Source organism: Littorina saxatilis, linkage group LG1 (assembly GCF_037325665.1).
Source record: "Littorina saxatilis isolate snail1 linkage group LG1, US_GU_Lsax_2.0, whole genome shotgun sequence".
Taxonomy (NCBI): Eukaryota; Metazoa; Mollusca; class Gastropoda; order Littorinimorpha; family Littorinidae; genus Littorina; species Littorina saxatilis.
The window spans coordinates 48320582-48346679 of NC_090245.1; the positions used below are offsets into that span (position 1 = coordinate 48320582).

Below are 26098 nucleotides of genomic sequence, written 5' to 3' on the forward strand. Positions count from 1 at the left end.
GCTTGCATAATTGCAGCTGCACATCATTTGCATAAATGAAGCTGAACATCATTTGCATAAATACAGATGAACAGCACAGTGGCTGAAGAACATGTTCCAAATAACTTTTCACACAGGGTTGATGGTTTGAGTGGTGAAGAGTTTTGTAATACGTATTCTGTTTTGATATTTCATGAAAAATCTGTGATCTATTATGCATTTGTATGTGCGTAGCAATTGTTTTTATTTGACTTTTTGTTTATGTTTGTGTGTGTGTAAGCTGCCAATGCTTATAAAATAGAGAAAATTCAACTTAGCATTTTTCCGTTTCTGAAACTTGATACTAAAGCTCATTATCAGTGTGTGCATGTTTGTGTAACATCATGGGAGTGTGTGTGTGTGTGCATGTGATAGAATGTGTTTGTCTATCGGAGAGAGAGAGAGTCTATGCGAGAGAGAGAGAGAGTTGTGTGTTTGATGTGTGTTCATACAGCAAGTTGAAGCAACTGATCTGCACGCCAAACAGAGCTGAAAGGCTGCACTAACACACCTGAACCATCATAGAATCAATGCTTACAGATACCAAGGAAAACCAAGGAGAGGACAGAACAAGAGTCATAAGACAAGATCACTGTCCACACATTCACTTTATTGTGCTGTGAACATCACAGAGCCCAGCAGGTACTGCAGTTCAACCCTCTATCACACACACACAACGCACACTGACTGCACCCACATACACACCAACACTCATGTTTCTCAAAGCCCTAGTCCACACACACACAGACATGAAGGACGACAAGGACAACAAGCTAACAACTGATGGCTTACAGCTGAACCAGGTACAAATGAAGCCAAGTGCTAAGCTAGAAGGATGGAAACTTGTTCTCAAAAAGAAAAAAACACCTCAGCATACAACTTTGTTTCACTGAAGAACTGAAAACAAACAAAACTCCAAGCTGCTGGGTGCCATGAACAAGAAAGGATAATTAATTCTTTCTTTATTTGGTGTTTAACGTCGTTTTCAACCACGAAGGGTTATATCGCGATGGGGAAAGGGGGAAGATGGGATAGAGCCACTTGTCAATTGTTTCTTGTTCACAAAAGCACTAATCAAAAATTTGCTCCAGGGGCTTGCAACGTAGTACAATATATTATCTTACTGGGAGAATGCAAGTTTCCAGTACAAAGGACTTAACATTTCTTACATACTGCTTGACTAAAATCTTTACAAAAATTGACTATATTCTATACAAGAAACACTTAACAAGGGTAAAAGGAGAAACAAAATCCCTTAGTCGCCTCTTACGACATGCTGGGGAGCATCGGGTAAATTCTTCCCCCTAACCCGCGGGGGGTGGATAATTAATTACATTTTAAACAAGAACATAAGTATCCACAAGCTATAAACCAGAATCAATTAACAGCAAAAAAGGTCACAGCTACACACAAAAATTACCTAAACGGACAATAAAGGTATGCTTTTCGGTGCTACCACAACAGGACTGCCTTATGAACGTCAGCAAAGATATCAGAACCTCAACTCAGAAAAAGCATCAGAATAACCTGATGGACACTTGCTAGCAGCTCTGACTTTGCAGGTGTTACAAGAAACCCAACACTTCAAGTGTTCAAGATTTCAGTACGCAGAGAAATATGTCTTTACTCTATTTAATGGTCTACGTTGCTAATGTCTGCACATGAAAACCTCACAGAAACCATTCATAACCCTATAAGTCTCTAAATATTTGTAGGTAGTGCAGTCTATGTATTCTATTTTGCCAAGAACTATTCCACTCAACAACTTGAGAATCAGAAAACAGTATATGAACAAAATAACCAGAACTGCTATCTTTGTCAACAGACACATACATCTCTCTTGCAAAAATCACTCACTCCAAAAAATGACATCACATAAGGTCAGAAATATACACGACAGCATTTTTCCTCTTTAGGGAAGACACGCCTGTATAACCATTCAGAGCAGCACTCTTCCACACGCACACATTTACCCCACGTTCAAGATTACATCTATGCCGACACCTAATGCCAAACTTGCCCCAACCTTGCCTGGCCCTCCTGACTCACTTTAGTTTCAGTCAAAAAACAAAAAAAACAAAAATTCAACAAAAGTCAGAAAAAGTAACCTCTATATACAGAAACAAATGGACATATACACTCAAATGTTCCCTGCTCACTACAATGAATTAAAGTCTTTTCATGAAACCGTTGTCACACAAACAAAGCTGCTATTTCACCAAATATGTATAATTTAAAAAAATAACACTAACAAGAAGAGCAAACGCTCGATCGAGTCACTTTCGCAGTTCTGAATATTATATGAGGCATCAGATGGACAGGAAGAAATTGCTATTCACAACACAATGAGTCACGTTCACATAAAATTTGAGCCCGGTCACTTTTATAGTTTCCGAGAAAAGCCCAACGTTAAGTTGTGTGTTGCCGAACAGAAAAGGCTAGTTATCTCCCTTGTTTTTCTGATAACGTTCGTAAAAGGCTACAGATGTAAATACTTTGATGTAAAGAATAATCCTACAAAGTTTCAATCACATCCGATGAACTTTGTCAAAGATATAAAATGTCTAATTTTTCCTTTGACGCTGACCTGTGACCTTGAAAAAGGTCAAAGGTCAACGAAACCATTGTTAAAGTGTAGAGGTCATTGGAGGTCACGACTAAACAAAATATGAGCCCGATCGCTTTGATAGTTTCCGAGAAAAGTCCAACGTTAAGGTGGTGTCTACGGACGGCCGGCCGGACGGCCGGCCGGACGGCCGGCCGGCCGGCCGGACAGACTAACACTGACCGATTACATAGAGTCACTTTTTCTCAAGTGACTCAAAAATAACACTTGTATTTCAATTTTTACTGCTATGACAGAACCACTTATGTATATTTTCAAAAGAAAACACTGAAAATGTAACAAATGCTCGTATTTCACTGCTGTAACAGGACAACTTATTCCATTTTTGGAGCAAAACAGACAGACAAAAAAAGACGACGCAACAGAAGCAGAACCAGGAGGGACAGAACAGGCCGCGATGTGAGTGTAGCCGGTGGGTGGTTTAAGCTGTTTTAGCGCGAATGGCGGCACGCTTGCCGGTAACCGCCTGGAAACCGGTTTTGATGGAGGCGACAGAGCAGCGAGAGCCACACGTTTCACACTGGAGGAAGAAGAGACGCGTGTCTTTCTGCAGGATGGTGTCCCTTGACCGGCAAGTGTGACACGTCACGTACTCCTCTGCAACCACAAGTGACACAAATTATGCACACTGGGACAAACTGTTCATGTACAGAGAGAGACCGGCAGACAATCTTTGAATTGCATTTTTGCCACCTGAAAACACAAAAGAGAGAAGAAAAAAAACAAGTCGCGTAAGGTGAAATGACAACATTTAGTCAAGCTGTCGAACTCACAGAGTGAAACTGAACGCACTGCATTTTTTCACCAAGACCGCATACTCGTACTTTCGTCAGTCCACCGCTCGTTGCAAAGGCAGTGCAATCGACAAGCCAGAATAGTGCTGTAATGGTCGCGCTGTATTCTTTTTAGCGTACTGAGTTTGCTTTTAATCCAAACATATCATATCTATATGTTTTTGGAATCAGGGACCGACAAGGAATAAGATGAAATTGTCTCTAAATCGATTTCGGATAATTAATTTTAATAATAATTTTCATATTTTTAATTTTTAGAGCTTGTTTGTAATCCAAATATAACATATGTATATGTTTTTGGAATCAGAAAATGACGAAGAATAAGATGAAATTGTTTTTGGTTCGTTTAAAAAAATAAATTTTTAATGACAAGTTTCCGATTTTTAATGACCAAATTCATCAATTATTTTTTAAGCCACCAAGCTGAAATGCAATACCAAAGTCCGGCCTTCGTCGAAGATTGCTTTGCCAAAATTTCCTTCAATTTTATTAAAAAATTAGGGTGTGACAGTGCCGCCTCAACTTTTACAAAAAGCCGGATATGACGTCATCAAAGGCATTTATCAAAAAAGATTAAAAAACGTCCGGGGATATCATTCCCAGGAACTCTCATGTTAAATTTCATAAAGATCGGTCCAGTAGTTTAGTCTGAATCGCTCTACACACACACACAGACAGAGACACAGAAACACACACATACACCACGACCCTCGTCTCGATTCCCCCTCTATGTAAAAACATTTAGTCAAAACTTGACTAAATGTAAAAAGAGAAGGAAAGACAGAAAGAAAAAAAAAGTAAGGAGAGAAACAAAAATCAAATGAGGCAGAAATAATGAACAAGCTTACACAATCCCAGCTGAGCCTTCAAATTCCTCCAAAATATTCTGGAGATAAAATATTCTTGTTCGGTATTCATATCCCTTTTGTTGGTGTGTAAAACCACAACAGCAAAATAACAACAAAAACTTCTGTTCTGATTTTTGTAAAAAAGCAGATGACCCTTCAAACATTATAAGGGAAGATAGGACAGAGGAGAAAGACAAGGAGCCAGAAAGTATACAGACACACGACATGCACAGTATCACCACAGCGTGGTGTCCGCTTACCAATGTAGCTTACCAATGTAGCTTACCAATGTAGCTTACCAATGTAGCTTACCAATGTACTCCTCACAACATTCTCCAACAGCAAAGGGGAGAGAGAAGAGAAGGGAAAATCAAGAGAAGAGCACGACAAGGCGGAGACACACACGATGCACTGCATGCAGAGCATTTTGGGAACCAAGTAGCTCAGTTGGTAGAGCACTGGATTTGTGATCCTAGGGTCATGGGTTCAAATTCAGGCCGGGACAGACATGAGTCAACTTTACGTGCATACTCAGACGGTATCCATGCCCCATCCCCGTGTAAACACATAAAAGACCTCGGTCATTCTGCAATAAGCGCAGGTGGATGATTACACCCAAACACATGCACAACTGGATAGCGCGACTCTTGTTGCCGCTAGCTTACCACAGGGAAGAAGTGACTCAAATTCCAAGCAAAGGGATATTAAAGTAAATTAAAAGAAAAATGGTGTCCACTTACTGATGTATCTCCTGAGCACGTTTTCTATCTGTTTCTGTGTGTACTTCCCTCTGATGAGCAGCTGGTTGTTGCCGTCCACAGAACCACTGCAATCACACACAGCACGGTCATTAGAAAAAGTGAGTGAGAGAGAGAGAGATGTAGCAAGAGAGACAGACCAAGAGAAATAGAGAGAGAGAGAAAGGGAGAGGGAGAGAGAGAGAAAGGGAGAGAGAGAGGGGGGGGAGAGGGAGGGAGGGAGAGAGATGTAGCAAGAGAGACAGACCAAGAGAAATAGAGAGAGAAAGGGAGAGAGGGGGAAGAGAGAGGGCGGAGAGAGAGGGGGGGAGAGAGAGGGGGGGAGGGGGGAGAGAGGGGGGGGGGAGAGAGAGGGGGAGAGAGAGAGATGTAGCAAGAGGGAGACCAAGAGAAATAGAGAAAGGGAGAGAGAGGGAGGGAGAGAGAGAGGGAGGGAGAGAGAGAAAGAGAGAGAGCGGAGAGAGAGAGAGAGAGAGAGGGAGACAAAGAGAGAGAGAAAGAGAAGGAGAGGGAAGGAAAACAATCCTAGACACTGTGTCTAGAATTGTAAAGACACACTGTATCTAAAAGACTCACTATTTCAAATGTTGGTTCTACAAAAGAACTAAGCAAGGGAAATAACTGTGAAGACCAACACAACACTGAACAAGTGCTTACCTTGTACCCAACTCAGCCAGGAGGAAAGCAAGAACGTGCTTTGGCTGACGATGCAAGCTGAAACAGACAATAACAGCATGTTCACCATACAATACTCGACTTATTCATCTAATATAGATGAATTGTGGAAATAACTCTGGGTTTGTATGGGTTGTGAAAGTGAAGACTCTTGCTTTTGGTTAGGCAAGCTTTCTACACATGCTTCTTGTCCACGTGTTTTAGACACGCACGCCCCTATGAAGTCACATGGGAAAGCTTGACTCACTTAAAGCAAGAGTGTTCACTCTTTCACAACCCATACAAACCCGACAGAGTTAGTTCCGAACATCATCAATTACAACTAAATGTTATACATGTAACCCTCACAATCATGTGCTAAGTTACTGGTGAAGTAAATCTTCTGTTGTACCTACCAGTAAAGTACTACTGCCACCCAAGTATGCGGATACTGAATGTGACACCCCGCCAACTCTTCTCCAATCCTACATCATAACATTTGTCATCAGAGACAGAACGGACAGTCTGCAGATGTCACCAGAGTCAATGAAGAAAGTCTTGCTGGTGCCCACCCTTACCCCCTTTCACTCTACCGGAGCTAACCCCCCAAAATCACACATGAATTGTCCATGGTATCCAATACATAATACACGCAGCCTGCAGATGTCAGGAAATGGTGCCCCCACCCCAACTTTCAGTGTTCACACACAGACCCTCCCCTCCTTCCACTGACATCCTATCCCCCACCGACCTCCCCTTCCCCTTGCTCCATGAGCCACGCCACCTGGTGTCAGTGACCTCTACGTAGGCCGGTACTCACAGCCTGCAGATGTCGGCGAAGTTAGCGAAGGACGTTTTCCTGGTGCCCACCCTCAGCACCTGTGGGGGTCGCATCACGAAGCGTTTCTTGTCGCCCGCAATCATCTCTGGGTTCTTCTCGCGCATGATGTCGAACACTCGCAACAGCAGCTGTCAAACACCCACCAACACATCACTGTCACTTCAACCACAGTCCTGACTGACCAGTGTTAATTCCTATTGTCACTTCTGACACAGTCCAGCAAGTATAAGGTGCACACAGACAGTCTTGCTGTTCATAGCAATGTCTAACACTATTTTGCACAGTGCTATACTTAAAAAGGCAGCCTGTTTCACTCACACAAAGACCTGAGAAAAAAACACAGCAAAAACTTCAGAACAAGAGTAACCCTGAAAATCTCCACTTTACACGTGTAGGCTTTAAATTAAGGTAAAATGAAGGTCTCAAGAGACATCAGCAAACTGTGTATGAAAACATAGCAGGCAAAGGGTTAAGATGACTCACCTCATCGTAAGTGTAGTCTCTGTCGGAGGAGCTCCATGCTTTGTTGTTGGACCCGTCTGGCTGATCAGCACCCGTGTCCTCTGAAAACATAAACACTCCGGTCAGTGGGTCTACACATCACTTTTGCGCTACCCATTCACACGGAAACTTAATAAGGTAAATGAATAGTTCTGTCATTTAGTCTGCATGTGTGAGACTGTGAGCACATGTACACGGACCGAAACAGAGAGCTACACAACACACTCTCCTTATGCAGCACTTTGGAAGACATTTAAAGGACACTGGGTGAACAACTACACAATGGACACTTGCTCACAGCTGTGTAAAATTCACATCCCCTTCTACACATCCATGCCAGAGTAGGCAAAATCGAAAACGCACTATTATTTCCAATCTTCCATATGGAGCATGTGATGCCAAACACAAATTATCCATACACACAGTGAATTTCAAACACACATCCATATACACACACTTTCTATGTTAACTGCATAGACTCTCTAGAGCATTGGATGTCCAGCACACATCCAAACACAGTAACTTTCTACGTTCATTGCATAGAATAATGCATGTCAAACACACATCCATACACACATACATGTACTTACTATAATTCACTGCAATGGACAAAGAGTAAGACAGAACCACAAAGCTGCATGGGACAAGGAAAGGGGCGAGCACTCAGTTGCCATCTTTATTCTCACCTTCATCCCTGTCAATCTCTTCGTCAAAGTCCTCAGTGTTCCTGGACTTCTTTTTCTTCTTCTTCTTGCCCAGGTCCAGAGAAAACTCGTCATCCATGCCAAAGTCTCCACCTTCACCAGCCGTCTGGTTTGAACCATCCTCCTGCTACATTGCAAACGGTCAAGTCATTGACAAAATCACAAAAATTAAGTGGTTTTAAAAAAAAAGTTTTTTTTAAAAAATATTTGTTGTCCTAAAAAGTAAAATTTGCATGATTTATGGGGTCAGAATTAATGTTTTTTGTTTGACATTTTTTTTTTAATAAAGGTAAACAATTTTATTTTCATCACCTTAATTTCAAAAGCTTGAACAGTTACAGGGTAAAAAAAAAGTACCCAGTTTCATTGGAAAAAAGAAGACAAAACATGCAGTAACCATGATTATGCATCCACTTTCTGCTAAAAACTACCGTACTTTCCGGGTCATAAGGCGCGACTTTTTTCCTCGAGTTTGACCCCTGGGTCTTGTATAAGGAAGCGCCTAATCCGTGTGTGAAATACGAAAAAAATCGAAGAGACCACCTGAGTACCAGTCAAACAACTTGTGATAATGCATGTTTCAGCTACTAGGTACTACCCTGGCCAAGTTTCCTCTCAAGACATCAAAGAGACCGCCCCATAGGTTAAACTCGGTCACTGACCCCAGTGCAGGAAGTGTTTCCTCTCTCAGATCTATGACAGGGGAAACACCTCTCATAGCAAAAACTGGGTCATTGACCCCTGGGAAGAAGGTCAGTGTCTAAACAAGGCAACCCAGCTATCACAATGGACCTGCCTTTGATCTCCCCGCACACACAGAGCACACATATTTCCACTCTGTATTCTTCCTTTGATGTGCGGCTTATTTTCATTCTTCCACCGTTTGTTACCGGTATACTTTTTTAATTTTGGTGCGCCCTATCGGCCCCCTGCGCCCAATGGGTGACTGGATTACAATTTTGTTTAAAAAGAAGGGGGTGCGCCTTATGCGCTGTAGCGCTTTGTAACCCGGAAAGTACGGTAACCATTTCTATGTAATTTTTAGCCAAAGGATATTTCAATGACAGTTCAACTTAAACTTTAGCAAAAGAAGTGAATAGAAGACGAGTTCAAAATGTTGATACCAGTTACCGCATGCTTCGGTTGACTTTCTGGATCAACCAGCTGTACTTACCGGTAAAGCATCTCCTACTTCCTCCATGTCAAAAGCCTTCTTTTTCTTCTTCTTCTTTTTTAGCCCCCCGAAGTCCATGTCAAGCGAGAGATCTGGGGATGTTGACAAAATTACATAAATGATTTACATGCATCATAAACCTCACTAAACTCCCCCATTTTCTGTTGATGCTAAGGTATTGGCGGTAATAACAGAAACTCAAACTAAACTCAAAGGACAGTATCATACTCATACAGTAGTACAAACATCTTATTCTCACACCTTTATGATTTCAGTCTCATGGCTTATTATTTCATCATACTTCAGCTACACAGAAACAGGCAAACTTTTCAAAGACATTCGTGTACTGTTCACCTGAGTAGCAATACTGGATTTTAAACACTTTTTTTTAAACTCAATTTTTACACACACAAAAATGTCAGTTATTGTCACTATTAACATGGATACTTGGAAAATCAAAAGAGTGTCAGCCTGGTAAAGATACACTCACACAGTTAGTAGTTGAGTTACCACAACAACAAGAACATTTTCAGCTTGTACACAGAAACTGCTTTTTTTTCTTTAAACATTTCATTTGAGTTAGCTAGCGAAAGTACACCCATAAAAACGTACTTATCACCTGAGCTCTTTCAGTTCTCATTCTACACGGACACAAATTTCTGACTGAAAACACTGGAACATTTTTGTCACAGGCATTTATAACAAAGGTCCCATAAGATAAATGATTGATTATGATGAAATTTAGGATGCCATATTTAGAACAACTATCTATGGAAACAGGAAAAGTTCTCTCTCCTCTGAAAAAATGATTACATCTGTATAGTGTTTGCTAAGTTTTTCATATTATATCTTATTGTCCATGGGAAATTCCCTCAAGGGAATTCGGGCTGCTAAAAGAAGTGCTATCCCAAGGTACAGAATCGTGCTACCCAATTTTGTTTCTTTTTCCTGCACGAGTGTATTCATGTTTGTCATATTCTGTCGTTACAGACCTAGCCACAGCCAAATATTAATATTACCTTCTAGGTCAGCAGAGGCAGGTGTTTCCTCTGCCTTGTTTTCCGTTGCCTGGGAGGGGGAGCCGTCGGCTGCACCATCTTCATTGAGAGCTGCATCCAGATCAAACCCCGTCTTCTTCTTCTTCTTTTTCTTCTTCATCAGGTCAAACGGGATCTTTAATGAAAAGAGAAAAAAACACATCAAAGGATGCTGCTAAAAGTCATAGTACTTATGTGAGCTTGTGTCCGATGTTCGATTACGGTCAAAGAGGAATAACTCGGGAAATTTAGTTGACATTATATGCAGGAGTTACGTACGATGCGAGATCTCGTGAGACTTTTCCCGAAGCTTTCTTTTCGAGGAAACCTTTCATGTGGCAAGACGTGTAGCTGCCGGTCTGATATTTTCAGGTTGGTTTTGTGACAATTTTGTAATTATTTGTACTGACGCAAGGAATGTTGGTTTGCTTGGTTATGCAGTTATATTTTGGAGTGTACAGCGTTTTAAATTATAATTTTTGTTGAAATGTATTCGGTTCTTTGTGTTTTCGTGCCACGTGACTGAATTTTCAAGCAGATGACATTTTGTTGCGGAGTTTTGCAGTGTACTTTGTGGGTTAGGATATAATAATTCACTGACATGGTGAACATTTAGGGGAATAAAAGTTATAGGATGTTTTTGAGTAAAAAAATTTTTATGGGAATTTTACAGTGCAGTCTTTGTGCGAGCCACGTGGTGTGTCGGCCACGCGCTATCAGTGAGACTATTCACTAAGATGTGAACGTATCTTGCGGGTACGTTGATATATTTTTCCTTTTTATGTTTTAACTTTTATAATTGGGTAAGAAGTGGTAAACAAAGTATGCTTGTTGTGTCTTGCTTGTGGGAGGTATTGTTTTGAATGTTTGAGAAAACTGTGTATTGTGTTGATTGAGAAAAGTGAATGGTTGTAAAACAATATTTTGCTTGGTGTATTGTTGAAGAAGTATGATGTTTTTTTTTTATTGGAGTCCAGATTTTCATATGTGGAATAGCTTGAGTTGTCCATATGCTTACGGTGTGCACTCTGTATGTTACAGACTTGGCAGCATGTGCGACGGGGTTTCTTAGGTTTTTCCATATTTGTTTTTGGTGGTTTTGTAGGATTTTTCTGTGTTTTGTAAAGCTAGGGTTGTTTTTAAAAAAAAAAATTGTTAAGAGTTTTTCTTCCTGTTATTTTTATGGAAGTAGGTTAGATTGAAGAAGAAGTTTTGGTTGAGTGTAAAACCCTTTTTGCCTCCAAAGTTTCCATCGTATTCCCAATAAGATCATATGGAATAAAAGAACCTGTTATTAAACCTGTGTTTACTTGTTTTATTGTTTGACTATAAAAAGAAAGGGCACACGGTTACAGTTTTACACAGTTTATAGTATTACTATAGTAATACTAGTAATAGTACTAGTCTGTACACTCAGAAGACAGATCGACCCTTCTTCTTTCCAATGATGCCCACGATCATGATCATTATGGCATGAAAAGGGTGGTGCTTAGTTACAGTCCATTTGCGTACTCTGGTCGTTATCATTATCATAGTCCGTAAATCACAGCAAAGAGTCCGTGTCCGTGGAAGCCTAGTTTTTGTTGTGAGTACTGTGACTTAGTTTGCGGAGGCCCGCGACACAAAGGCACCAACCGTTGCCGCCTCCACCGTCTTATTGGGAAAGGCGGTTCCAGTCCTTCACAGTTCTCGGTAGAAATGAGCCCTCTCTGTATTGGGTTCTGGTATTTATCAGGAAGAACTGCTGATCATGGGTACGGCGCTGTCATGATGGGGGTGGGACTAGCTTGCTCCTGATGACTAGGCACACACTTGACGTGTTGTGGTAGCGGTTGAGTACAAAGTGGGCGGCACGTCTCTGGACGGCTTCCAGCTTCTCGATGCTCTTCTGGTTGTATGGGTCCCATACTGATGAGGCATACTCGAGGAGGGGTCTCACAAGTGCCTTGTACGCTTTCTCCTTGATGGAACTGGAGCTGACCTTGAGGTTGCGTCTGAGAAAGCCCAGCGTTCGGTTAGCCTTATTGAGTGCCTCGGTAATGTGGGAGTCCCATGCTACTTCACGTTGCAATGTGACGCCGAGGTACATGTACTTGGCTGACTGGACTGTGTCTAGGTTTTGGCCGTGCAGGGCGTAGGAATAGTCAAGTGGGCTCCTGCTTCTGGCATGAATACGCACTTTGCAGGGTGGAACAGCATGTCCCAGCTCTTCTCCCAGTCCGATAGGCGATGGAGGTCTTGCTGTAGCTGGTCTTGTTGTTCTCTGCTGGCTACAACCCTGTACACTGCTGTATCGTCCGCAAACAATCGTGCCATTGCTGTCACGGAAGGTCTGGAAGGTCGTTGATGTAGGCCAAAAATAGACAGGGGCCCAATACCTGAGGTACTCCTGACCTGACGTTGACGTGGGAGGAGTGGTGGCACACAAATACAACTGCTTGGTGCCGATCATTCAGGAAGTTCTTGATCCATGCGAGGGTTGAGCCTTGTATCCCATAGCATTGGAGTTTGTGGGTCAGCAGACTGTGGTTGACGCGGTCGAATGCCTTTGCGAAGTCCATTGTTAGGATGTCCGTCTGCTTCCCACTCTCCACGTTGGTGGTCAGTTCCTCAACAAACTCCAGGAGTTGGCTCTCACATGAACGCCCCCGTCGAAACCCATGTTGATTGTCGTTGAGAATGGCGTGCGACTGGAAGTGCTGCATGACAGAGCTGACGACTATATGCTCCATGAGCTTGCATGCGATACATGTCAGGGAGACAGGCCTGTAGTTGGCAGGGTTATACTGCTCGCCTTTCTTGTAGATTGGTGTAACATATGCATTTCTCCAGTCATTTGGAACCACGCCTGAGGAGAATGATGACTGGAAGATAGTGGTCAGCCCTGGCGCTAGCTCCACTGCGAGCTTGTGCAACACTCTCGGGCTTAAGGCGAAGTGCGCCACTGAAATTTAGAGTGATTGGACTTACACAGCCATTTTGAGTTGTTAGCAGTTTTGCACCTTTCAATCTGTCTACTTTCATGAAATGCATATGATTACACTATACAAATTCATCAAAGTCTCTAAAAACATATTTCATTGCACCAACCCGGCGAATTTTTCTGTCTTTTCATTCACTCTTCCGATAAAAATTCCGATTTTCAACCCTTGACAACAGACATTTCTGCTCGCCCAACGCGGGAACGTCGTATACCGTTTGAACAGCAGTTCTCTCCCCTGTGTCATTCGGCGGTTATTTTCGGTTAAATATGGATTCTCCTGGGGAAACCCCCCTATTTTTCAAACAAGCAAACCACAGACACTTTCCATATACGGGGGTATGACGTAAATACCTGGCCACGATTGGTCAGATAGGCTCGCGTGGCTTTTCGCGTTTTAAAAGTCGTCTGCTCACCGCGTTTAGTTTTCGACTGAGTTTGCTTAGAAAAATGGCACGTGTGAAAAGATCAACGCTCCGAAAAACACATCATAAAGGCAATTGTACGAGAAGACAACAACTGAAGAGTTGCAGAGACAAGAGAACATCTAAAACACAATCGGTGACCAAGCGCACAAAATCTGGATCGACCGCTGTGGCATGCAGATCAAATTCTGCGTCAGGACTGAGAGTGTGTTCTTGGCGGTTTGACGCGAAAACAATTCAAGACGAACACATAGGCCTACACAGCAGCCACTGGTCAAAAGCGACAGGTCCAGAGGCTTCCCAAACAAGGAGATGTCTTGTTGATTTGGAAACCTTTGATGGTATTGACTTGTAAACGAACTTTGTTGTCCGCAATGTAAACAGCCAACGCTGTCACCATGCCCAGACTCAAAACAGAGACACGGCCTTGCAGTGTACGCGCATGTGAGGAAGTTGTTCCAGGTACCGCTGGATACCTTGCTTCCAAAGAAAGCGGTCAAACGGATTATGGTCTCATCAGGCAAGCCGTTTATTCGTCCAGACTCCTTGATATGTGGGCTAGGTGCTCAACAATTTAACAAATTTTGTGAAAGTTTAGATTTGGTAGGCATGGATCACAAAACCTTCCAGAAGAAAGCTGATAAACTCTATCAACGACTTGATGTAGATCTACTGGAGGAGAAAGTATTCAGTAAGGCTGTCCGTCAGGTCAGACAGATACACGCAACGCACAATGGAATGACACTGTCTGATGATGATGTTCTTGTTATCAGTGTAAGCTACGACGGATCATGGCTGACCAGGGGGCACTCGTCCCACATTGGAATAGGGTGTGCAGTAGTCTAGACGTGCTGACTGGAATTTGCTTTGACGCTCATGTTATGTGCAACTACTGTCATACGTTTGCCAGACAACTGGAAACAAACTTCTCCAGGAGAAACCCCTGGAGTATGCTGCCTGGCTGGTAAAACAACTGGACATCTGTGACAAGAATTTTGCAGGTGAGTGCGTAGATCTAAACAGTATGTGTGTATGGTGCGTTTGTGAAGACGTTTGTTGAAATGGGATGATAGTGTGTTGTGTTTGAATTTTACATAGATCTGTAAGTGTTTGTGAAAATGTGTGTCAGTGTTTTGTGTGCGCTGTCTATGTGAAGTGTACGTGTGTGTCTGTGCGTGTTTGTGTATTTGTGTGTGTTTGGGTACTAATCCATGCATAGTAATACATGTACTGAACAAAAACAATGATAGCGTCTATGTTGGTAGATCTGTGGCTGATTGCCTTGTGTGTGTGTGTGTGTGTGTGTGTGTGTGTGTGTGTGTGTGTGTGTGTGTGCATGCATGTGTGCATGCATGTGTGTGTGTGTGTTTGGGTACTAATCCATGCATAGTAATACATGTACTGAACAAAAGCAATAATAGCGTCTATGTTGGTAGATATGTGGCTGATTGCCTTTTGTGTGTGTTTGTGTGTGTTTGTGTGTTTGCTATTCAGTGGCTGACTTTGACTGAAACGGTGGTTTTATTTTTAGGTTCCAGTGGCATCATGGAAGTCGAGGCGGCTCGGGTTCTGTGGGGCAGGTCAGTGTCGCAGCACAATCTGCGATACACAGTTATCCTGTCAGACGGTGACACAAAAACCTTCCAGGAACTTTCCAAAATAAAGCTTATGGAGATCAAGTAACCATCGAAAAAGAAGAGTACATCAATCACGTTTCCAAGCGTCTTGTAACAGCGCTTCGCAACCTTGTGACAGACTGCCGCAAAAAAGGAATCACTTTGGGAGGGAGAGGGTATGATCAGCTGACTCTGAATACAATCAGGAAGTTGACGATATATTATAATCGGGCAATTAGGGGGGGGGTAAGACAGTTGCAGACATGAAACGGGCAGTGATGGCATCTCTGCGTCACGGCTTCTCAACAGATGACAAGCCACAGCATGACTTGTGCCCCCATGGTGCCGCGTCATGGTCCTTCTACCAGCCCCCAGGACCACACGCAAAACTCGCCCATACACCTCTCAACTTCAAGAAGCTGAATCCTCCTCTAGAACCAGTTTACCAGAGACTGACGAAAGATCAACTGCTTCAGAGATGTGTGTCAGGAAAAACCCAAAACTCTAATGAGTGTCTCCACAGCAGCGTTTGGGTTCGCTGCCCCAAGGACAAATTTGCATGCAAAAATCGCGTACGGTTTGCAGTCGTCACAGGGGCTAGGGAATTCAATTTTGAACCAGCGGCTGCTCTCAACACTGCACAGTTCTACGGCTTTACAACAGGCTGTAACATGAAAAGACTAAACAAGGCTAGGAGTGTAAAAGGGTTCTTGGCAGCCTCAGGTTCAAGAAAGATCAGCTAAACAAGAGACGCGACACTGTGCGTGCAGCTAAACTCAAAAGACAGGATGAGCTCATCAGACTACAAGGGGGTGCAGCATATGCTGCTGGGCAGTTTTAGGTAAGCCTGTAGTTACCAGGTGTCTGTGAAAAATACCTGAACTATGTTAACATTGATTTGGGGTGAATGAAAGAGCTTTGAAATGTTCTCGGCCTTGTTTCTCTGTTCAGCGTTTTTGCATGACCTGCTTTCTGGGAAACTGTTTTTCTTCAATCCAGCTGTTCAGAATGCAATGAAACTTAAGGGACATGCTTATCAGAGGACAACCTGTGGAATGACAACAGGAATTTTCTTTAAATTAATAAATAACTGTTCAGGCGGGTCATATTTACTAAAATTGTGCTGAAAAACATGATAATTCATCTAAAAAAAATATTTTATCAGAACTATTCATCCTAGAAAAAATCCCTGTTGTCATTCCACAACTATGGACTCCTACATCCTACATACAAAAAATCACATTCCTATGATTTAAGGGGAAGCTAAAAAACGTGTTCCTAGCAACCCATTTTGGCAGTTGGAGATTGCCGTTTCCATGGTAACGGACAGTGACGGTACTGAAAACGTTATCCGTTTTGAAATCGTATATGCCTTACCACTTCATAAGCATATAACATTAGCCTATGGTAGAAGTAAATACAAATTAAGATTTTAGTGGCTCCCTTTGCCTTAAGCCATCAGGTCCTCCCGCTTTGTGTGGGTTTAAGTTTTTCAACAGCTTCTTCACTCCTTCACAGTTAATGGCGATGTTGTCCATGGCCGGTATGGTTGTGTCTGTCAGTGTCATTCCTGTCTTGCGCGTAAACTCCTCCGCCGTGTATTCTTGGCCGTCGCCGAAGACTGACTGAAACTGCTCATTTAATAACTCAGCTTGTTCCTGGGGGTTAGAGGTAAGGCGGCCATCTTTCTCAGGGCCTCACATCCACGTCGGACATCGGACATATGAGGATATTTTTTTCAAATGTCCTATACATTTTTCATGCAGGAGGACAAATGTCCTATTGTTTTTTGTCACAAAGTGGTCATTGTCGATTATTCTATCATTTGATCCGGTCATCGTCAGTACTTCTCAATTTACAGTAGTTTGAATGCTATTTTATCGATGTATTGCGAAGCGATAGCAGACGAAATTAGCCGTACCAAAGAGTTTCGAAGGCTCGCAACTCGGAATGCTCGAAGCCAGTTGAGAGTTGCCTCCCTTCGTGCTTTCCCCGAAAATAACAAACATGCCGCCTAAACGAAAACTGATCCCAGAAAAGGGACAGAAGAAATTACACTTGAAGTCCCTTCCCTCACCATCTGTCAGTAGCACGGAAACTGAGCTTCCTCCAGCCCCAGAGCAGTTAGAGACCGATCGCACAGGTGAGAATGTCGATTGCGATAGTCAAACATCGGAGCCGAAGAAAGACACTACCCCCTCCCTCACTGACTCGATGTAATTTATTTTATATTTCCTGTTACCTTTTTGCCAAGAAAAGTATTTTTGTTCTTTTACCCTCGTGCCAAGAAACTAGTCAAGTTTAATTATATTTACGTTTTGTTACAGAAAAAAATGTCCTATTGATTTGTTTTTGTTCAGGACAAATGTCCTATCACTTTTACATTGGCCAGGACATTTGTCCTATGCTACCTCTCATGGATGTGAGGCCCTGCTTTCTTGTGTGGCAATGCCAACGTTACTTGACCGTTGATTCTTGATGTACGACCAGAACCTCTTGTTACCCGTCAACTTTCTCATTCTCAATCTCACTATTTAGAACAATTCCAAAACTTCTCCCCAGACCCCATGTAAATTTACATGCCTTTAATTTTAACACCAAGAACCCTATAGTTTATACATTGACAATGACAACCAGAGACAAAGAGAGAGAAGAAAAGCCTGCATAAATCGAGAAATGATTTATCAAGATGAAGTGGATGCATGCCGAGTTCTATTTCTAACGTCTATCCAATCTGACTGGAACGAAAATGGATTCTGAAAATGTCTAAATCTGCAAATGATATAAATAAGACAAGTTATATTCAAAGATAAAAGTCATGAAGGACGGATCTGCAACTAGTGCAAGTGCCATGCCGGTTTTGAGGGTCTATTTCCAACATACTGAAGTGTTCAAACTTCAATCCTCTGAACTGTTCTAAAATAAGTGATTGCTTAATCACCGCTCTGGCTTAGGAAGCCCCGAGGACTGAACTACTTACTATAAATATAAGTAACATTCATGCATCATAATTTGAAGTCAAAACGCTTTTATCATTTATGATTATCTACGTTGTTTTCACGTGTGAATTTTGGGCCATAGGCGACGCCATATTGTTGAAAGCAAAACTTGTGAGAAGCCGGGTTCAACACTTACCAGTTCATCCTCATCTGCCATGTCGAAACCACCGTTGAGAACACGAACAGTAAGTTTAAAGAACCTTATTTCAGCTGATCAAATGCCTGAAGAATAAAATCTAAGAAAATGTTAGATATTGTTGGACGAATTTCTTGATTCTTCTTGCATCAGCTGCGCGAATTTTTTCTAACTCACTCGAAGAAGAGTTAGTCTTGGTTGACCGAAATCTCGCGCTTCCGTCAGTGAGCTGGGTGTACCGAAACCACAAAAATCTAAATCGGAATAGTTCAGCTCTGCCATTCTAGTGCTCATTCCGACACGTAACCTGCATACATGTTCATGTTCTCTGTTTTTACTCTCTTTCATCCTTGGCACAAAGGGTCAAAAATCCTTATTATAAGGTCTTACAGAAATAGGCCTTATTTTCAAAATAAGGACATGTTTTCAAAAATAAGGCCTTACTTTCGAGAAAGAAGCCTTAGTTTTGAAAATAAGGCCATAAGTCTTTACTGTGACACTAAAATGAAGGCATAACAACTATATAAGGCCTTATTTCTTTTAAATCCTTATTAAAATAAGGCCTTTTTTTGTTTATAAGGCATTAGAAAAATAATGCTTTTAAAAATAAGGTCTGTCTGTCTCTTTGTCTTTCCTCTCTCTCTAGCAAGTTTCTCCTGTGTAACAGCAGGGACCTATTTTAGAGGTCTATGGTAACAGCATTCAATTGGCAGAAAAATAGGGCCTTAATTATTTTAAGGCCTTATTCTGAAATAAAGAAAATAATTATGGCCTTACAAAAATCAGTGAGGCCTTTTATTTTTATTTTTATTTTTATTTTTTTAAGAAATAAAGCGTTCTTTCAAGAATCAAGGCCTTACTTCAGGAATTTTCTTAAGGCCTTATTTTGGGGATTTTTGACCCTTTGTGCCAAGGATACTCTTTGGTTATAGCATGAAAATGAACTAGCTGGAACTGGAACTGGAACTGGAAAACTGTATCGCACAAGTACGGTACGTAGCATAAAGTCAGTTCATATATGTTCCCATAGACCTATATTAATATAGGTCCCTGATGTTCCTCACCAAACTCTGGCTAACACTCTTGACATAGATAAAGCAAGTACGGAGTGTGAGAAACCGAGAAAAAAACCCACCAAAGACAATCCCATATAACTTTCAAACAATTATCACTCAAACGGTCAAACCAGTAAGACAAGACTATTTGTGTTATCAACGAAAGCATTTTAATACACTATACATGTTTGTAAGCGCTAATGGGACACATACACATGGAAAACAAGTCAGTGTAGATGATATAATATGGATACTACAAGCCGGTCAGTAGTGACATACAGACTGAGAACATTGTGAGTCAAGCTAAGTTAATAAGGGGGGTGGCACTGATCTATAACGGTTCATGCCCTGCCTGGACAAGCTCATTGCCTCAGTATTCCATTTATGGACCCCCCAAAAAGACAAAACTCGTTAGGCAATCGTGCTGCAGAGTCAGTTAAAATAAATCTGGTCTACTTAAATCCATGAATTTTAAACAGCCAAGATTTGTTTACTACAAAGAAAGGAGAAACTGATATTTTTTTTGTCGTTGTTCTTGTTTTCCACATTCTCATTTGGGAAGTACCTACTTCCTTGAGATTCGTGCGCATGCGTCAGATTTGTTTAGTTGACGATAGAATCGACCTGCTACAATGGCTGATGTTGGAAAAGATCTGGGAAACACGGCTGATCCTAAGAACATTCAGGATCTCACCTCATTTGTAAGTGGATACATTTGTTGTTACCGAAACCATCGTTATTTGTTAGCAATAAAAGACGACACGAGTAAACAAGTGAAGACGCGAAACGTGTCAGTGCCTCTGAAATTCCTTTCTCTCAGACTTACAGAAAGTGCAAGTTGAAACTTGATAAAACCACCCCGGGGAACTGGAACAAGCTTGATTTTCATTGTTAAGGAAATAATTATTACCTTTGTGATGGCATTTGAGAAAGAGAATGTCGAGGTTAACTGCCAGTGAATAACATGCTGAACGTCTAGATAATAATAATAATAATAACTGGATATTTTTAAGTGGCTCTATAGGCCCTTTACAGAATGCCATGTGAGATGGATTTTTTTGGGCCAGTAGATCGTTGCCATTTCGGCGCATATTTACTTTTCAAGGGCCTATTATTCCAAGTCACACGGGTATAAATAAAGTTATTGCTTGGTAAAAAATGTTAATTGTAATCTTACTCTTATCTTAGCTCAAGATCATCAATACTAGAAGATTGCATTTTGTGCATTTGCTTATCACCCTCTTTGCAGAGGAAGCATGGTCATTTCTTCTTTTTGTTTGAATACCGTTGTCAAAATAGAAGACCCTAGCTGATTCAGAAATGACAACATTTAACACTTCACAGAATGTTCAATTTGTCCAGATCGAATCTTGATAGTCCTAGTCTTTGTCACCTTTTACTCTCTCAGAGAAGACTTGTACTGCTAGACATTGGAAAATAGATTCATTGTTTAAGGTACAGACCGGACCTTTTATTGATTAGAAAATTGAACCGCTTTTCACCAGTTCGAAAGAACTAGAAGAAGGCGGCTAGGTTTTTGTGGATGAAGCATGGTAGTGACTAATAGAGGGAGCATTTCTTAGGTATGCTGGTGATGATGAAGGTTAGAATTTGATGAGAAAAGGCTTGAAAGGTGCTTGAAGACTGTTGTGCTGTCTTCTCGGTTCTCTACACATATATATTATATATATATATATACTTAAAACGTTTTGGGTAATACAAAGTTGGTATCCAAATTTAACCTGAGTGCATTATCATGGCAGCCTATTTTCCACAGGGGAGCTAGAGCAGCCAAGATTTATGTTGGAAAGCTTACACAAACTCAATTTTGTAAAATGTTCATACCTTACATAATTATATATTATTAACGATTCATGATTGATCATCTTTATCAGTGTATGAATCATTGAATGGAAAACGTAACCTTAGAATTACTGTAGATAAACAAAGATAGGTCAGACTGTAGTCAAAGTTCTACCATTGGGACCTTGTTGGAGGTTGGTAAGATTGTAACTTAAGTATTTAATTTAATTTTATTTTAATTAACTTTATTAATGTAATTCCATTGCCGGGAAATTTGAGTCCCTTCCTCCCAGTGGAAAGCTAGCAACAACAAGAGTTGCGCTAACCAGGTGTGTGTTTTGGTGTAATTAGCCACCTGCGCGTATGGCAGAATGACCAGGGTCTTTTACGGGCCATTGTGGTGACGCAGGGATGGTACATGGATACCGTCTCTGAGTCTGCACATAAAGTCTTAAAGTTGACCAGTATCCCTCCCTCCCTGCCTGGATTCGAGTATGTGTTGTACCCCATGTTTTGTGAAGTTGCATCTTGTTAGTTGTATGGTTTGACGGTTGCAGGTTCAGAACCTCTTGCAGCAGATGCAGGACAAATTCCAGACCATGTCTGACCAGATCATCGGAAGGAATATCCTTTTACGCTTCAGATGAGTGTGGATTGTGCTATGTAGATTAGTAAGTTAAAACAACGGTAAACTTGGGGAATAGCAGGATATAGATGTTGCTGCAAAAATTGGGTATGGCACTATGGGTCTTTACTTTCTTGATCAGGAGTATTTTACCAGGTCAACAGTCAAATTGCATGGAGGTAACAGTTCGGTTGCATTGTTTGCCTTAACCAAAAGCACTCGATGACATGGGAGGACGCATCGACGACCTTGAAAAGAACATTGCTGACCTGATGACGCAAGCTGGAGTGGATGACGGAAGAGTCTAGGAACTGTTGTAATACAGCAAATTTCTTATCCTGCCACCAATCATTCCATGCTGAGGCCTCATCTTCATCAGAGCAGTGTACAGATATGATGCCAAAGGAAACAATCATGTCTAAATTAGTCTAAAATCAGGTTTTATCTCGTATGAATCTGTTAGCTTTTATGTTTTGGTAACATCTTTGGTAAAAACTGCACTCAAGTTACTGAACAAATTTGGTCTTTTAGTCTAAAGTGAATACTAACAGAAAGAACTTTCTGTCATTGATGATTTTGATTTTCTTGATAATTTTTGGGTTGCGTTGTTTTTATCTAGGGGGGTTAGTTATTATAATAACAATTGGCTTATCAAGTCACTGATATAACTGTGAGGTACGAGTGTAAATGGAAGCTAGATTCCTGTCCAACTATGACATTGAGATAACATTTTAGCGTAAGACTAAGACATTATCTATGATGTGAACTAGTCGTGTGATTGCATTTGTAGAAAGAGTGTTGCTGAATTCTTTAAAAAGCAGATTTATCTCATGTATTCATATTGCGTGTGTTGTGTGTCTTGTCCTCTCTAGGTCATTAGGCCTAAAAAAAAAAGGTGTGGTTACGGTAACCCGACCTACCTTATTTTTAGGGGCTGACCCTACAACTTTTTATTACATTTGTCCAAAAAAATCAAGAAAACGAGTGCAGAAAACGCAATGAAAGCGAAAGCGCTCGAGTCGTCATGCAGACGACAGACGATGCAAGGGAAATAACTCCTACTAAAAAGGCCCAACAGATGCTTGCCATGACAAAAATGGCGGCATCTTCTTCGGTTGCGAGTGCTACATGCTTGGTTGCTCTGCTATTAAGAAAAAAAAGTTAAAAAAAAGAAAGTGGTTGCCTACCTTCCTACCCTATTTGTTTTGGCTATGTTACCTTAATGTAAGAAATGTCAAGTCCTTTGTACTGGAAACTTGCATTCTCCCAGTAAGGTAATATATTGTACTACGTTGCAAGCCCCTGGAGCAATTTTTTGATTAGTGCTTTTATGAACAAGAAACAATTAACAAGTGGCTCTATCCCATCCCCCCCCCCCCCCCCCCCCCCCCCCCCCCCCCCCTTTCCCCATCGCGATATAACCTTCGTGGTTGAAAACGACGTTAAACACCAAATAAAGAAAGATGTTACCTTAACCACACTTTTTTTTTAAGTGCATTTAATAGTACTAGTGTGTTAGCTGCAATGAAATCCCCATTTTCTCAGTCATACCCCTCAAATGTAAACATTCTTTAAATGTGCAACACGTTGAATGACGAATCTCTTGCCAAGAAAAATGGGTTTGTGCAAATAAAAAGATAATTTGATTTTCAAGTGTATCAGATTATGAAATCAAAACTTTTAAAGGACACTCAATTTTACTAACTGGCGAGCACAGCTGACCACAATATATCATTGCCCAACAATTTCATGATAAAGGGCGATGTTAGCACCATTTACTGCTGTGTTTGTACTTTAATATTGAAACTATGTTATCGAAATCTGAGCTTTCTGTTTTGTGTGAAATAGGGTATTTCCTTTTCTATGTCTCAATTCCTTGAAAGGAATAATACTTGTAGCACTTTCTGTAAGCTGAACAAAGAATGTCTTGTACTGACTGCTCCATCGCTTCACCTACACAAGTTTTGTTTTGGATTTCTAAAACCAAGTTGTGATATCATTACAATGTACTGTACTATGCCTTATATCAAGTCATTAACTTATTTCTTACATCTAACATTAACAATAAATACATTTGTATTTTACTTATGATAGAATAAAGAAGTTGTAATATTACATCACAATACCAGTGTTTGAGTCTGGCAGTGTGTGAGAAAGATGAAGGGACAATATGTATTTAGAACTGACTGAATTGTGTGGCAGAATAGTTGCTGGTTCTCTTTCTTTTGTGTGTGTGTTTGAGTATGTGCACATTGTTTTCCTTTTTGACTCAAAGTTGAGAAAAACATTGTACAGCGGAACCCCATTTTAAATTGTCCAGACTTTTGGAGGTCTTAAAAGTAGAGTAGTTTTACACCATACACATGTAGTTAGGTTAAGAATTTACCCGATGCTCCCCAGCATGTCGTAAGAGCCGACTAACGGATTCTCTTTCTCTTTTTACCCTTGTTAAGTGCTTATTGTATAGAATATAGTCAATTTTTGTACAGATATTAGTCAAGCAGTATGTAAGAAATGTTAAGTCCTTTGTACTGGAAACTTGCATTCTCCCAGTAAAGTAATACATTGTACTACGTTGCAAGCCCCTGGAGCAATTTTTTGATTAGTGCTTTTGTGAAGAAGAAACAATTGACAAGTGGCTCTATCCCATCTCCCCCCTTTCCCCGTCGCGATATAACCTTCGTAGTTGAAAACGACGTTAAACACCAAATAAAGAAAAGATTACACACTTACACAGCAGTAGAAGACAACACCACAGTATCTTTTATTACAGCAGGTCCTTCAACAGTACAAGCTCTGTCCCGTAACAGCAACATTACGCATGCAATATAACCATTCAAACAGCTTACCATTGTACCCTGACAACTGACAACAGTCGACTTCGCACTCTTACAAAAGTCAAGAGTGTGTAACCCATAGTCAGTACACACAACGCCGTTGTCTTACATTTACTTTTCTCTGAAGTCGTACTGCTTGCACCGGTAAAATTCAATTTCACCTCACAAAGTTTCTTGGCGCCTGATAGTAATAAAAGTATGCAGACTTGCGATAATGCTTGCATGGCACTTCTTTTCTGGTGAATCAATAATGAATATTTATGAGCAAAAGATCAAAGTGTACCCACATTTAATTTCGTTAACTTTATTAACCCATGGCTGGGAATTTGGGTTGCTCCCTCCCAGTGGAAAGCTAGCAGTAACAAGAGTCGCGCTACCCAGGTGGGCTTGTTGGTGAATGGTGCACAGGTTTTCACTCATGTAATCGAAAAACACCTTATACTACCTTAAAATACAGGCGCATTATTTATTCAGGGACACCCCTTACCCCCATTTACTCTGTCAACTGAATGAGACCAGCAGTCGTACATACATGTACATGGATCAACACTCTCTTCAACTGGTTCAAGTTGAGTACAAACTACTTGCACTGACATGGCCAGCAGTGATTTTATTCGAGCTGCACTTTCAAACAGAACTGAATGACAAGCGCTCGCTTTACATCTAAAAACACATGCCTTGTGTTATGACTATTCGCTCCACTTCAGATGTCATGTGATTGCCGGAATGTATACCAGCTTACTTTCAAAGGTTCTTCACTCTGAAGGCTTTTTGAACATGCATTCCAATAGTCTCCTGTCCGCCCAGCGACCTTCCCCTTGACCCTGCTTGTGACCTCGATGTTTTTTGCCCCCGCAAGGGGTACGGTACTCTCTAAGTACCCAAAACCTCAAAGAGAGATAACTGGCGGAAACTTTCCTATTGTAGTCTCCTGTATGAAGGCTTACTAGTGCCAAAACCTCATAATTGTAATTATCAAGGGAAAATTAGTAATTTTCCCACTATTGATAATTACCATTTTCACGTGTTAATTACTAATTTTCCCCGGAAAATTACTATTTTTCCCGGAAAAATTACTAACTTTCACCTGTTAATTACTAATTTTTAGTTTTGACTCACTTCCTAAACTAACAAGAGGCGAAGCCATCAAGGCTCACGTAAGAAATCGACAAACAGTAACACAAACTCAATCACTCCGTCACACACACACACACACACACACAGAAAGAGCATAGGTGAAACTGTGCAAGAAAGCGAGACACTAGATCTAGATCTGTCTGTCTGCATGTAGCCTACTTACAGGGACACGACTGCCAACTAGTCTCGGCCCGCTCAAAATAATAATGACCGAGACTTTCAGTACTTCCTTCGCGCGACGTCTAACCCTCTTACGTCATAATGTGACGTCAATGTAATGTGACGTCTTCAAATGTTAGAGTTTCTACCACAGACATACACACGCACGCACGCACATACGCACGCACGCACAGACAGACAAAGTTACGATCGCATAGGCTACACTTACGTGAGCCAAAAATTAGTAATTTTCCCGTGAAAATTAGTAACTAACAGATGAAAACAGTAACTGACAGCGTTAATTAGTAATTATCACGTGATAATGGGTAACACCAGGTTTTGGCACTAGTAAGCCGTCATACTCCTGTCCG

The 26098-nt window shown here is 41.2% G+C and overlaps 2 protein-coding genes and 1 long non-coding RNA gene across 4 annotated transcripts; 2 read left to right on the forward strand and 1 right to left on the reverse strand.

Moving 5' to 3' along the window:
• Positions 1-607: 607 nt before the first annotated feature.
• On the reverse strand, positions 608-18298 carry LOC138972197 (eukaryotic translation initiation factor 2 subunit 2-like). Of its 2 annotated transcripts, none has more exons than XM_070344945.1 (9): positions 18112-18298; positions 9938-10091; positions 8919-9010; positions 7727-7868; positions 7023-7102; positions 6519-6667; positions 5702-5758; positions 5027-5112; positions 608-3241 (listed from the first exon to the last, which is right to left on the reverse strand). In XM_070344945.1, the coding sequence occupies exons 1-9, from the start codon at positions 18130-18132 to the stop codon at positions 3066-3068; spliced, it is 957 nt and encodes a 318-aa protein (XP_070201046.1). In that variant the 5' UTR covers positions 18133-18298; the 3' UTR covers positions 608-3065. The 2 variants fall into 2 exon arrangements, with proteins under 2 accessions (XP_070201046.1, XP_070201040.1); XM_070344939.1 differs by having other exon boundaries at positions 7727-7871.
• LOC138964712 (uncharacterized) lies at positions 14170-15039 on the forward strand. Its single transcript, XR_011455198.1, has 2 exons — positions 14170-14361; positions 14892-15039. It is a non-coding gene; the product is annotated as an uncharacterized lncRNA (long non-coding RNA).
• A 1417-nt stretch (positions 18299-19715) lies between the features above and the next one.
• LOC138972217 (heat shock factor-binding protein 1-like) lies at positions 19716-23709 on the forward strand. The gene is made up of 3 exons (XM_070344951.1): positions 19716-19867; positions 21527-21593; positions 21814-23709. The coding sequence occupies exons 1-3, from the start codon at positions 19799-19801 to the stop codon at positions 21900-21902; spliced, it is 225 nt and encodes a 74-aa protein (XP_070201052.1). The 5' UTR covers positions 19716-19798; the 3' UTR covers positions 21903-23709.
• Positions 23710-26098: the final 2389 nt, after the last annotated feature.